This window comes from Elgaria multicarinata, chromosome 3 (genome assembly GCF_023053635.1).
Source record: "Elgaria multicarinata webbii isolate HBS135686 ecotype San Diego chromosome 3, rElgMul1.1.pri, whole genome shotgun sequence".
NCBI classification, from domain to species: Eukaryota; Metazoa; Chordata; class Lepidosauria; order Squamata; family Anguidae; genus Elgaria; species Elgaria multicarinata.
In genome coordinates this window covers 38,384,675-38,398,833 of record NC_086173.1, presented here as the reverse complement: position 1 = coordinate 38,398,833, position 14,159 = coordinate 38,384,675, and the positions used below count along the sequence as shown (strand labels likewise).

At 42.1% G+C, this 14,159-nt stretch overlaps 1 protein-coding gene across 5 annotated transcripts in view; it reads left to right on the top strand.

Moving 5' to 3' along the window:
- Window positions 1-345: 345 nt before the first annotated feature.
- The window catches only part of PECAM1 (platelet and endothelial cell adhesion molecule 1), a 51,561-nt gene continuing 37,747 nt past the window's right edge, over window positions 346-14,159 (top strand). For 2 of the 5 annotated variants that reach the window (XM_063120004.1, XM_063120005.1), the window contains exons 1-3: window positions 346-688; window positions 791-817; window positions 11,875-12,168. In XM_063120004.1, coding sequence (XP_062976074.1) covers window positions 655-688; window positions 791-817; window positions 11,875-12,168 — 355 coding nt within the window. In that variant the 5' untranslated portion in view covers window positions 346-654. The remainder of the gene's footprint in view (window positions 689-790; window positions 818-11,874; window positions 12,169-14,159) is intronic. The other 3 variants (XM_063120006.1, XM_063120002.1, XM_063120003.1) reach the window with 2 other exon arrangements.

Sequence of the window (14,159 nt, the reverse complement as noted above, 5' to 3'; positions counted from 1 at the left end):
AAATAAATCATCATCATCAGATGATGATGATGATGATTTTAGAGAAAAGGGTGTGCTAAGCATCACTTGTGAAAGCGCCCTTTCTTATTGCTCCCTGTGTGAAGTTTCACACGGCGTCGTGCAACCTGGCCACAAAAAAGGCACATATGACTAAGCTCTAGCAAAGCATTCTTACAACGAATTAAAAATGTATTATAGCGTATTGTTCTTCTGTAAATTAAACAGTTGAAGAGTGATTTTAAATTAATGAACGGAGTCACCGGAAAAATGTCATTGGTACTTCTTGTTTTCAATGTACCTTAAGAAACTGAACAAAGCAAGTGCGTTCACTGGCTCCCTCAGGAAAAGGCCAGTCACTTCCTGAGCAGTAATCTGCCTGTTTGCAGCAGATAGATCTTCATTGTTTGCCACTTCCAGTTTCCAGTAATGGGAATGATTACTTGACCAATATCAGCCAGTTTGTAGTGCATGGGTCCTGTAAAAACATAGGCGTTCTGTATCTTCTGCAGTGAAGACACACTACTGGATATTTTTTCACTTTTACAAAAAGAATTTGAAAGTTTTTCGTGATTGAAGCTCCTTGAAGGCAGGAACTAGTGGGACAAATGAACATTTCTTTATTCTGGAGCTTTACGTCTGCTTCCCAATGACGAGATGTATTGTGTTTTGCTGTTGATCCTTTTACATTGTAAGTTCCAGACTGAACATTTCCATTAAAATATAAAAAAATAATTTGTTTTTCTTACATTGATTCATTTGATAATGACCCCTTCTGCTTTTTCCCCCCCAGCTTGCAAGCTGAAAGCTCAAGATAATGGTGAGTTTGCAACTTTTAAAAATGTATGCCTTTCCAGTCTGGAGACTTTCAAAGTTATTTTGGGTAGGTTGGAGAAATGCTGGTTAGTCTAGACTTGCATGTGTGTAACAAAGAGAAGAAATTGGCCCAGGTAAAAAGATACATGTTGTAATTTCTAAATGTCTTAATTTCTTCAAGAATGTACATAATAATGTGTGATTCATGTTTTCTGCTGAGTATAAGAGTCTGTAATATCTGCTGACTGAGGTTCCATATTATAACCCAAATGGTCAGTATAATTTTCAGCCTGAATCATGATAATCCACTAAAACTGAAGCTTTTAGTTCTATACTAGTTGAGTTCCTTTGCTTTCAGTATGACTCAAGTGGATTAAGGGCTCAATCCTATACATGCCTAGACAGAAAATAGTACTGCAATTCCCAGTCTTTTTGTTGTAGGACTTTTTTCCCCTGACTAAAAATGCATAGGATTGGATTATAAATGTCCCATAGCCGGATCTACGCTACTGCTTTAAAGCGCTTTATAACAGTTTTGAAAACGGTATGTGGAGTGTGTCCTGGGCCCCAACAGTTGTCCACACTGTTATAAAGTGCTTTAAAGCAGTCATGTAGATTCTGCCCAAGTCTCAAAAGTGTTAATAGCAACTTTGATGGGAACTGCAGTGCTGGGAGAAAGTGGTTCTAACCCTTTGTCCTTCATACAATTTTCCAGAATAAAATAATAGATACCCGTCCCCAAGCTGCTGTTTCCTCTGCATGGCAAAGGAAACAGGTATTGTAAGGGTACCTGTTTGCGTTTTGCTCTGCAAGGCAAGTAGCAGCTTCATGGTGATTTTAATTAGGTAAATGGTGGAGGGGGAAATTAACTACCCCACCCCAGCATTGTGACTCCATTCTGAACTGGACCCACTCACACACACCCAGACCCAGCTTCTCTTAACACTTTTTGAAAAATGAGTGACCTGACTCCCCACTTCCTATGCTATTAACCATTCTTTTAAAAACTTACGGAGATCCTGTTCAAGGATATGCTGCATCGCATTTCATTTAGTGTTTATACAATGGGCTGAAATGCCATGAAAGTTATGATATACAAAGAACGGCATTATCAAAATGAGTTGGCTTAGCTTTACAGTAAAACAAGACTGGCAAAGTCTATGAGTTGTTGCAATCAGGTTTTCTATACTGGATGGTCTCTCAGTTATAATAGACCCTGTCCAGAAGACACCGCTTAAACCACACTTGTTACGGCTTTTTTGTTAACAAAAAGCATTAACTACAGTGATTTAAGGTGTCTTCTGAACAGGGCCACAGTGCTACGATATATTGGCCCCATTCAGAAGACATGTTAAACCACGGCTTTTACCACTATGGTTAAGCCAGAAAACTGGGCCGTGTTCAGAAGACACCTTAAACCATGGCTTTAACCATGGTGCATAAAACTTTTTGCCTTAGTCACTGTGGTTAAAGCCATGGTTTAAAGTGACTTCTGAACACAGCTCGACTTGTGGCTTAACCACTGTAGTTAAAGCTGTGGTTTAAGGTATTTTCTTAACGGGTCCACCATATCAGATTATGTAAGGTAGGATTGCACAACACCACTTTTGCATTTTGAAGGACTCAAGCAGACCATATTACTCTGTTCACTACACAGAAAAACAGAGCCTGGATTAGTTAAGCCACAGTAGGTTGTTTTTGTGGATGGCTGCAGAGTGGCTAGTCTAACGTCTGAGCCCAGAGTGTGTTTTTCGTTGTGGGTAGTTTTGCACAAACAAGCCACCCAGAGAACCCATGGCTTGTAGGGTGGCTTGCTCTCAGGGTGGCTTAGGACTTTTCTACATGAAGCTTTTAACTCGCACCTTTACCAAGCCTTCTGCTTCTAGATTATTTGTGGAATTAAGATTATTTGTGGAATTAAGATTCCACATTTGTTCCCCTTGGCTTTTTCTTTCTCTGCTTTTTGGTGTGTTCCATCATACAACTACTACGTGGTGCTGTGGTATAGAAGAATTGCACAATTACATGAGATTTCTATGGTGTTATAGAGACCATTCAGGGGGGGAAAATACTATGCTTTTACCATTAAGAAAAATAATCCAATAATGGTTTCAAAGCACAGGAGAGGCCCTGGAGGATGATAATGTCATGTAAAGTACCCGCAAAGTACTGTGCTTGAGCAATCATGAATACACAGTAAAAGCCTCATGTAGAAAGGCTCTTAGTGTGAATTCCAAACCCTGCAGGGTGATTTTTTTTCATGGGTTGTTGGAACTGTCTAGAGAGCTGGCCAGCAAGAGCAGCAAAAATCCTTCCCACTCCTTGTGATCTCTGTAGTGCTGCTGTCCTTCTCCCTCAAACCTTCTCACCCCAAGGATAGATTAAGAAAAATATTTTATAGGACTTTTGAAGACACCAGAGAGTGTCCTAAATCTCTTCGCAGTTTCTTTTTGGTCTTGCGCAGGTGTGCAAGAGTGAATGACCACTGGTAGGACTATTTTTTTTTTGTAATGGTCACCCTTCATTTTATAGCTTTGCCATGAGATTGCACAATTTCCCCTTTAGTTTTACTGCTTTGCTACAAGATTTATGGCTAGTAGCTGCAGGAGAGAAGGAGCTTTAGGGGTAGGTATGCTTACTTCAGTGTAACATGTAATGTGAAGCTGCATTTAAAAATAAAAGAAGGGAAGTGCCGATTCTGCATTTGGTCCATGAAAGAGAAATGCCCTTTCTGCATTTGGTCCTTGGTAGCTGCTGGCTGATGAGGGAAACTCCCCCCTCCCCGGGCATCAGATCACAAAAAGGAGATAAAAGCAGCCTTTAAAAGTAAAAGGTGCTCACTAGGAAAGGGAGGATAAAACTGACAAGGACAAGCAGCTAGCATCTGTAAGAGAGAAGGCACTTTAGGTGTGGGTATTCTTATTTTAGTGGCCCTGCCTTCGCAGCGCTGCATTGGCACTGCTGCACCACCAAACCTAGAAGTATCGCCACAGCACAGGCTTTACGGCAACCATTTGGCTTGCTGCGCCCCTTCCCTCCTCCTCGCCTGGCTTCCGGCGATCAATGGGAGGTAACTTTTTGCCCAGGAACACCCCTGGTGTGGCGCCAGAGCAAGGACAGGTGGTAGAAAAGCCATGCTGACATCCCTCTGGCAGGAAAAGTCGGGGCAAGTCCCCAATTTTTCTGCTGCACGTCTTCATTTTTTTGCCCCGTGCTGGCAGTAAATCCGCCACTGCTTCATATAACTGACACAGTGCCAATTTGCAGCCACCGCAGGACAAAGATGATGTTTAGACAGCCCCAGTGTAACATGAAGCAGCCTTTTTAAAAGGTGTTTGCTAGCAAGGGAAGCTCCAAAATGGAGGACAAAATTAACAAGGAAATTAAATTGACAAGAGGGAGATACAAGTATGCTTGGCTAAATAGTGAACATACAGTCTTTCACCCTTGCACAGGAGCCCCCCTCCCTTTAAAAATAAATAAATAAAGCTTGCTAAAGCATTCCCATGTTCATAAGGGCTCAGAAAATTATTTTGCAATCTGATGCGGGTTGGGGGGAGTTTCAGCTGGCATCCGCAGTGGACTAATTGCGTCCAGTTCTGGGCTCCACAATTCAAGAAGGATGCAGACAAGCTGGAGCGTGTTCAGAGGAGGGCAACCAGGATGATCAGGGGTCTGGAAACAAAGCCCTATGAAGAGAGACTGAAAGAACTGGGCATGTTTAGCCTGGAGAAGAGAAGATTGAGGGGAGACATGATAGCACTCTTCAAATACTTAAAAGGTTGTGACACAGAGGAGGGCCAGGATCTCTTCTCGATCCTCCCAGAGTGCAGGACACGGAATAATGGGCTCAAGTTAAAGGAAGCCAGATTCCAGCTGGACATCAGGAAAAACTTCCTGACTGTTAGAGCAGTACGACAATGGAATCAGTTACCTAGGGAGGTTGTGGGCTCTCCCACACTAGAAGCATTCAAGAGGCAGCTGGACAACCATCTGTGAGGGACACTTTAGGGTGGATTCCTGCATTGAGCAGGGGGTTGGACTCGATGGCCTTGTAGGCCCCTTCCAACTCTGCTATTCTATGATTCTATGATTCTAACTGCAGAAAGTGTGCTGATGCAAGGAAAGGTGAAACAAGGATTTCTGTTGCAAAGAACCTGGGATACATTCTGTCAGTGGCCTGTTGGACTTAGAAGAACTGAGGGAGAAACAAGGCACCGTGCCTTCTTCTCAGGGTGGCTTAGTGTGATGTGTGAATGCGGCCATTTTGTTGCCATTATAACTCATTGGGCCGGTTCACACAATCACCACAATGGCTTGTTTAAGCTGTGGTACATGCTGGGTGTCATTTCCCTAATCAACCACCTGGGCACAGCTTGCCTGTCTCCTGAACCTGGGTGGCATGGCTTGTTAGAGGTGGGAAGAACCCTGAAATGATCCATGGGCTGTTGCTGGGGTAGTTTCCCACTCCAACAAGCAATATCCCCTCGGTTTGGACAACATGACAAGATGCATCTGGTGATTAGGCAAATAGCACCCACATATGTCACAGCTTAAATAAGCTATCATGGCTTGTTTAACCAATGGTGATTGTGCAAAGCAAGTCAATATGTTCTCTTATCTGTTAAGCCCCCTCCTTCTCTCATGTCCTATAGCGTGGTCTGTGTCATGTCTAGCCCTGCTCCCCCTGGTTTGGAAGAAGGTGTTTCAGGCGATCAATTAGAATCAGACTATGAAGTAGAGGAGTCGGTGCCAGACACAGGCCAGCCTGTACCAGAGGGGGAGAAAGCTCTCACGGGCTCTTCACCAGCTGATGGTGAACTGTCTCCAGAGCTTAACTTGTCAAGGGCAAATAATACAGTCAGTGGGAAGCCAACATTCTTCCAAAGGGGAGAGCCCTGACAGGTTAGCCGATCCTAGAGTTCGCCGCAGACTAAAATGGGTGGAGCAAAACGAAGGCGAGAGAAAGTCGGCCCGGCTCGCATCGCTTCAGAAGCTGCCTCAGAACTAGTCTCTCTGAAGTTAATGCGTCTTGGGAAAAGGCTTTCCATCCTTCTTCTTGAAAGGAGAATTGTCTCGCTTAGCTTGCATAGTTTTGCCTAGGGGAAAGTTCCTAAAGATTAAACTTTCTTCAGGTGGGAAGAGATGTTTATTGCTTAAATAAACCTTTGTGGATTACTTAGCAGGCCTCGTTATTGTCTCCCAAGAAGACAGGAAGTTTTGAGAAACACGACAGTCTGTCTTTTATCACCCCTCTACACCCCCATTGTACATATTCTATTTTCTTTCTCTCACTACAGGAGACACGCTAAGCCACAGTGGTTAACATTTTGAGCTAAACATTATGGCTTAGCGTTTTGTGTGATCCATGACTTCGTGTGTTGGGTGAACCATTCCTAACTATGGTGGCTACATAAGCACGGTTTAAGCACGCTCACTAAAGATTTGCTGCAAAAGGGTTAGTGGTCTAACCATGGTTTAGCATGTTGTCTGTACAGGCCCACTAATAGCTTCATCCCATGTACCTGTTTCCCTCGAATTATCCCCTACAGCACTAAGCTGTCATTGTTGTTGCTAACTAAATCACACCCTGGGCGGCAGCGCTCCTAAGATCCTTTGCATACCAGGAAACGGGTTTTAGGGGGGAAATGTAAAAATAAATAAAAAAATCAACAGATGACCCAATCCAATTCAAATTTGGTATGCTTAAAGCTCTCCTTAATATTTATTACTGTGCTAATTTTGATGCCACAGTGGAGAAAGCCCTCCTCCTAGTAGCCACCTGCCTCACTCCCTTTGGCAGGGGCTCACGGAGAAGGGCCCCTGTAGATAATCTTAAGGTCCAGGCAGGTACATATGGGAGGAGGCGTTCCTTCAAATAACCTGGCCCCAAACCGTTTAGGGCTTTAAATGTCAATACCAGCACTTTGAATCGGGCCCGGACCTGGACTGGCAGCCAATGAAGTTGTAAAAGGACTGGTGTAATGTAATCTTGCCAGCCAGTCCCTGTTAGTAAGCGGGCTGCTCTGTTTTGTACCAGCTGAAGTTTCCAGACCGTTTTCAAAGGCAGCCCCACGTATAACACATTGCAGTAATCCAAATGAGAGGTTATCAGAGCATGGATAACTGTAGCTAGGCTATCTCTGTCCAGATAAGGGCATAGTTAATTTTTTTGTGAACCGCCCAGAGAGCTCCGGCTATTGGGTGGTATAGAAATGTAACAAATAAATAAATAAATAAATAAATAAATAAATAAATAAATAGTTGGTATATCAACCTAAGCTGATAAAAGGTGCTCTTTGCCACTGAGTTCACCTGTGCCTCAAGTGACAGTTCTGTATCCAAGAGCACCCCCAAACTACGGACCCGATCCTTTAGGGAGAGTGCAACCCCGTCCAGGACAGGGCAAACATCACCTCGCCGGACAAATGATTCGCTCCAAAACTAGTAGCAAAATAGGTCGGATCTTTTGGCTTTATAGCACAATTAAAACAGGATGCATGGGAGAACTTCACAGTCAAAGCAGATTATAAACTGGAAAACTTCAGAGTACTTCACAATAAAAGCATCTTATAAGCTGGAAAACTTGGAGTCCTTTGCACACAATTTGCAGTGATTGCACAGTATAACTGTTGCGATAAAGCTCTAAGGCATAATTTTAGCTCAAAATGGCTTAGCGTGTCATGTGTCAAGTTCACAATTAAGCAACAGGATACATGATGTTTTAAGTTATGTTGCTTGTAATGGCTATTAATCATCTGTATATATAAAAGCCCAGACTGCTCCTACAAGCCAGTTATTGTTTTTGCCCTCTGGCACCATCTAGCAACGTTTCTCGGAACTGCGGCCTTCTATGGAAGCTCCAAGTTCCGAGAAAGATAACTGCCAGGAGCTTCCGGCCTAGCAGAGGGGCCAAAACCCACTAACCTCCTCATCAGACTGCTCCTCTACACCTGTCGTATGGCAGGCTTTTTTGCTAGTATACAATAAAATGTTTTGAGTTGAGTTGAAGTAACAGGGTACCCCTAAGCACAGTCTGAGCCAGAATTGAACTGACTTCACAGTCCTTTCACACAAAATTCAATTCCTGGTTACTCTACTATCTTCATTTCAGCAGCCCAATTTAAGTGGGAAATGTTGCTAATTGTTGCTAATGTTAATCAATTAGGAGCCAGAAACCCTTGCTGTTCTGCTGAAAATAACCGGAGCTATATTAGTAGATACCAGCTGATTTACCTTCTACACACCCTTGAAGTACAGTACTATTACAGATAGATGTTTTATTTTTAACTGTAAAGAAAGAAACCAGATCCAGATCTTCTTGTATGTTCAAGCAAACATGCTCTTTAATACTCATATTACCGTTCATCAATGGACAGAAGGGTCATGTGCAACTCTTCTGTATCCGACTATTCCAGAATAACCAAACACACACACACTTCTAAGCATAGCCAACCCTCATTAGTGTAACCCTTGGGTCGGTACCCAGGGCCGGGTTCTATGTCTAGGGGTTGTTTGTTTTTCCCTTAAGGTTAGCTCAGGCTCAAGCCCCCACCCAGGAAACCTGGGACACCAATTTAGAGATGTCTGAGTAGCAACCTCACCCACACACATGAGGTATAAGTACTGGTATTTATTCAGTTTAACAACAAGCAGCAAAAATAGAACATGGGAGACAACCTTTTGATTAACACATTTCCCTCCCAAGGTCTAGGTAGGCCGATGGAAGCCTGTGTCCTTTAGCCTTATTCACAAGCCCAGGAGACAGTGAATGAATAGAGATCCTCCAGGCATGCAATAAGGTGGATGGTAGGTGGCAGCAACTGGAACTGGGGTGCGCTGCAAAGAGAGCTGATTCAGCAGCATCAGGAACTGGGGTGTGCTGCAAAGAGAACTGATTCAGTAGGCCCAAACCAGGAACTGGGGTGCGCTGCAAAAGAGAGCTGATTCAGCAGGCCCAAACCAGGAACCACCTCCAACACTAACAATGTCAAAGTTCAGCTCCTCCTTCTGCAGCAAGAGACTGTTGCATGCACAACACTGTATGCAAATGAGCTCCTTCATGTTAGGGCATGTTTTCCCTGCTCCCCCCCCCCACCGGGTGGCATGTACTCATTTCTCTACTGCTTTACATTAGTATAGTAAACACAGGTTTAACCTCAAATGAACTGTATATCGCAACCTTTTCTGACACTAAGGGTTTTTCTACGTAAGTCTTATAACCCACACCTTTACTGAGTTTTCTGCTTCTGGATTCTTTACAGGAGTAACATTGGTTCCTTTATACATATTTTTTTCTAGGGGTTTTTCTTTCTCTGCTTTTCTATATATTTCATCCATGTATCAATAGCCATGTAGACATATTTCAATTGCTTTTCCTTTTATATACTATTTTCAACAACAAAAAGCTTAAAAACCAATGGTGACATCTCCTCTGTATTTAACAATGAACCAAATTGTTTCAAATGAGCAGTCTAAAAATATTGTTAATAAATAATAAAAAAAATGTATGGCCGTGGATTCTGAAACTGGATAAAGAAAATGTAATACTGAAAACTGAATACCTGATCTTAAACCTCCTTGCCAAGATTCAAATATCAATTTTGGAAGTACCATGGTGGCTTGTTAACCAGCCCTGTATGTGCTGGTCACATGCTGATTCATTTCTCTAATTACTCTCACCTGGCACAGGTTGTCATGATGTTCAAACTCAGAGAAGGTGGGTGTCTGGGTGGTTAATAAACCACCTCACAACCCCACAACAGAACGTGGGTTTTGGGTGGTTTATTGACCACAGCAGCCAGCCAGGCTTGTAGGGTTTGGACAGCATGACAACCCATGTGTGCATAGACATGGTGAGGGGAGGTGTCATGGCTCCCCCCAAAGTATTGTGAGAATCGTAGTTGTATGTTTGTGAATGCTTCTCTATTAGCCTTTCTCACAGAGCTCTGAATTTTTAGCTGATGACAGCAGTAAGGCGTTGGCACTTTTTACCCACTGTCATTTCCTGCAATAGTTCTGTAACTGTTGCTAAAAGCTTGGTCTAGCACAAACTTGGACAATGTGTGACCCCCTAATGTTTTGGCCTACAACTCCCATCATCCCTCACCCTCTACTATGCTGACTAGGAATTGTAGGCCAAAAATATCTGGAGGGCCCACAAATTGCCCATCCCTGTTTTAGCAACTCCCTGAAAGCGTTTGCTCAACTGTGTTGTGATCATCTTACCTGTAGAATTAAGAAAATGAAATATTAGTATGGCTGTAAGCAGCCCAGGTGGTTTGCCTCAGGCTGGATTCAGCTGGTTATTCAGTTTGTCAAATGCAGCATCTCCACTACTCTTTGGGGTTTCCAGGTCCAGACAGTGTACCTTTAAAAGTTGTACTAAAGGGAATATTTTACCAGCTGAGGCTTTTCCCACTGTAGCGCTGCAGTAACGGGAGAAGCTGCGCCTGGTCAAGATGTCTCCTTCATTCCAACTATTAAAGATATTGAATGCTTCATACTTTTGGGCTTGGCAATCTGGAGGCCCCTGGACATCCTGCCCACCACCCTCCAAGTCCCAAAGCTCCATTTTCGATTTATTTTCCTCTGACCAAAGCATATAGTTTCTTCTGAGCCCAAGACCTTTGCCTCAGTCTCACTTTATCTTTACAGGCTTTCCATTAGAAAAAGTGAGGTGGTCACCTCAGGCAACAGATTTGGATGTCGCAAAAGGGCAAATTGTTTCATCATCCTCATCCTCATCATCGCCGTCGTCATCCTCATCCTCATCCTCATCATCAAATAGTGTATTGTTGCTGCTGCTGCTGTTGTTTTATTTTTACTCCCAGACAAAGGCATTTGTGGGATTTTCTGCCTCAGGAGCAAAAATAACTTAGCTAACCTTGGATATTCTGAACTTTACTTGGGGAGGGGGTGCCATTTGATATTCTGCCTTCGGCAACACCGTTTCTGGGGCCAGCCCTTTCTCTTTCAGCCCCTTCCTTTCTTCAGCTCCATGTCTCCTCCACATGTCTTTTCCTCAGCTACCTGCTTTTTGTCCTCTGCCTGTCTTTTCCAGCTTCCTTTTAGTCACTCTGACCTTAAGCCAGTGCCCTGTCTGTCTGGTCCATTGACAGCAGGAACATACCGGCAAAGGACCTCTCCACTCCTCAGTTCTTTTTTAAAAAGTTTTCTTTTTTAAATAATGTATTGGTTTTATGTTTTTAATCAGTTTTATGTATTTAATATTTTTGTATTCAATGTTGTTCCCCGCTTCGATCCAGAGGGAGAGGCAGGAAAGAAATAATAATAATAATAATAATAATAATAATAATAATAATAATAATAACTATTTATTTTAAAAGTTGCAATTATTTTTAATAGAAGTACTTGTTCATGTGACAAGTGGATTCTTATCAGCGACTCTTCTTTTCTGTCTCACAGGAAGTGCTCGCTGCAACATGTAGTTGCATCATCTAAAAACAAAATATTCTTTTGCTGCAGTATGATTGCTTTATTTATGTGCAAATCCATGCATATTTAATCACTTAATTGTGTGATTTATCAAGAAAAATGTATTTGATTAACCAACTCAGATTGCTTTAAATGGCTGACACTCTAGTAGTGGTGATATGAACTCCACTGAGGCTGTGAAGTTCATCAGACAAGTGTTTTATCGCACGCTTGCTACTGCCCACTTATGGAAGTACACGTGTCCACCTCCTTCACACCTCTTGCTCCTTCCGCTTGTTTTTCCATCGTGAAATAGATCCCTTTTAATCTGACTTTTTTTAAAAAGAGGATGTGCCGTGATTGCCTGCTGTATGCAGGAAAAGCAGCACGCTACAAACAGCCCCTGAAAGGGCCACGTGGTCTTTGTTTACTTCCTCTTTCCCCTCCGGGCAGAAAGAGGAAGTAATGAGGGACAAACATAGGGGCAGAGAAGCAACGGTAAGGAAACGCTATTTTCCCCCATGTGATGACGCTTTGTGAATCATATGCAGACACTTTCTAATAAACTGCACTGGATTGTTACTGAAACTAATAAATGTCACTGGTATTTCTCCTCTTTTCCAGTGTTCACCATCAATAAAATTACACTCCGTGCTGATCCACCTCAGGAAGTGGAGAATGGAAAGCCAGTCACCCTCTACTGTTCTGTGGACATCAGCAAGAGCGAACATTTCCAGCCGAATTATACGTTTTCATTTTCCAGGAATGAAAACATTCTGTTCAATTACACATCGGAGCAAAACTGGGCACAGTATACAATCTCAAAGCCTAGATTTTCTGATTCGGGAGAGTATGAGTGTACACTGAGTGTTGAGGGGAAAACAAAATCCAGTGATCCTTTGATTGTTAAAGTGAAAGGTAGGTGTTCCTTCATCCCCTAAATGTTTTCTGGCAGAGAATATGACTAGGTGCTAAAATAATGCAGTTGTTCATAGATATAAAAGACTGACCACTATATTCTCCTAGTGCCTTTATGTAACTTTGTATTTTAATTATTCTTTTCCCTCTTATTTTCCTGTTCTCTGTTGGGTTTGTCTCTTTGATGGTCCTCTATTCTTCACTATACTCTTCTTCTTAGCTCCATTAAACCTTCTCTTGGTTATAATACTGTTTTGTCACTGATGAACTCAAGAACTTTCTTTTATTCTGTCCTTTTCATTGGGCTTTCTACGCAAGGAATTTATTTTGCACTTGTCATTCCCTACTCAAGGTTGTTTATGGGTTCTTTAGAGAATGTTGTGACCCTCCAGTTTCGCTTCTGAGTCTAAGGAGCAGTTTCAGCAAGTTTTTTTAGAACAGGGAAAATTTGGCAGTTGATTGTGAAAGCAAAAGAAAGCGTGAGTTCGTCTTGTGTATTTGCATATTTCATTATACTCCATTATATTCCAATAACTTCTGCCACCTAGAAGTTATTTAGTGGAAAAGCAGGAAAGGAAACACTCCTTGTGTTGTGCTTGGATCTCAATTCTGCAATGAAACCTAAAGTAGATAAAGTGAATTAACAGCCAATTAACAGCTTATCGTCGTTTAACATGTGTTTTTAACTTCTGTAAACCGCCCAGAGAGCTTTGGCTATTGGGCAGTATATAAATGTAAATAATAATAATAATAATAATAATAATAATAATAATAATAATAATAATTTGATTTTGACCTAAACTTTAGTCATATATGTACCAGGTGAGTATCTCTGGGGAGGCTGTTCCATAACTGGTGAAGCACCACTGCCATAGAAAAGGCTCCACCTCCAATCAACCTTGTGCCAATGCTGAGCTTTAGTCTACTCTCCAGTAAGGGAAAACTTTCCAGCTTTCTTCTTCTTCTGAGACTGACATAGAGCCCAAACATCTGCTTCCAGTGGATCCATTCTTGGTCCAGGCTCTTCTGTGCAAAATCAGGATTCCTGGAGGTTTCAGTTCATGTGCCATTTCTGCTTCTTCTGAAAATCATGCCAGAGATTTTTTTTAAAAAAATGCTACCATGGTGTTTTATTAGCATAAATCACTGGCAGGCTTTAGATTAGAGGAAATATTCTGTGGACCAAGAACTGAAAATTAACATATCACAGTCTTCCTCACTGTGATGAGACAGATTGTACTTTTACTTAAATTATAATAATTATTTCTAAATTTCCTGTATATATAAAAATTAGCACATGTGAATATTATGCAAATCACCATCCTCTTTTTTTCTTTTTTTGGTGATGCATAACTGACCTCTCTAACTGTTAGTGACTGATGCCTAGTACAATAATGCTAAGTCCTGGACTGCACAACTAGAAACAGATCTTAAGAAATAATATACAAGATGCAGCGGGATGGCCATCTGTATGCTTTAAGGTGGATTCCTGCACTGAGCAGGGGGTTGGACTCGATGGCCTTATACTCTACTATTCTATGATTCTATGAACGCTACATAGGTGGACTATATAACTATTGGACTTCCTTTCATATTATCATATCGAGACTTATTTTCAGTGGTTTGCCCAGTTGAATGTTTGCTTTACTTCTTCATCCCCTCCCATTTCCTTTGCTGGTAAATACATCCTAGTTCTTATTTTATTATCCCAGTAAATTGCTTACTGGTGAGGGAACAGAGTTTCTGGTGGACTGGTGGCAGCACACGCTAGTTTGGAGTCTGCATCTTTCTGCCTTATCAATTGTCCCCCCAAACGGCAATGAAAACGATCAAGCGGCTGGTGGAGCAACTCCCCAATGAGGGAAGGTTACAACAGCAGGGATTATTTAGCAGCTTGTTAAAAAAGGCAAGTAAGGGGAGACATGATAGAAGTGTCATAAATTATGAATGATTTGTCAAGCACCTCAACGTGGCCTCGCAGGCAGCATTGG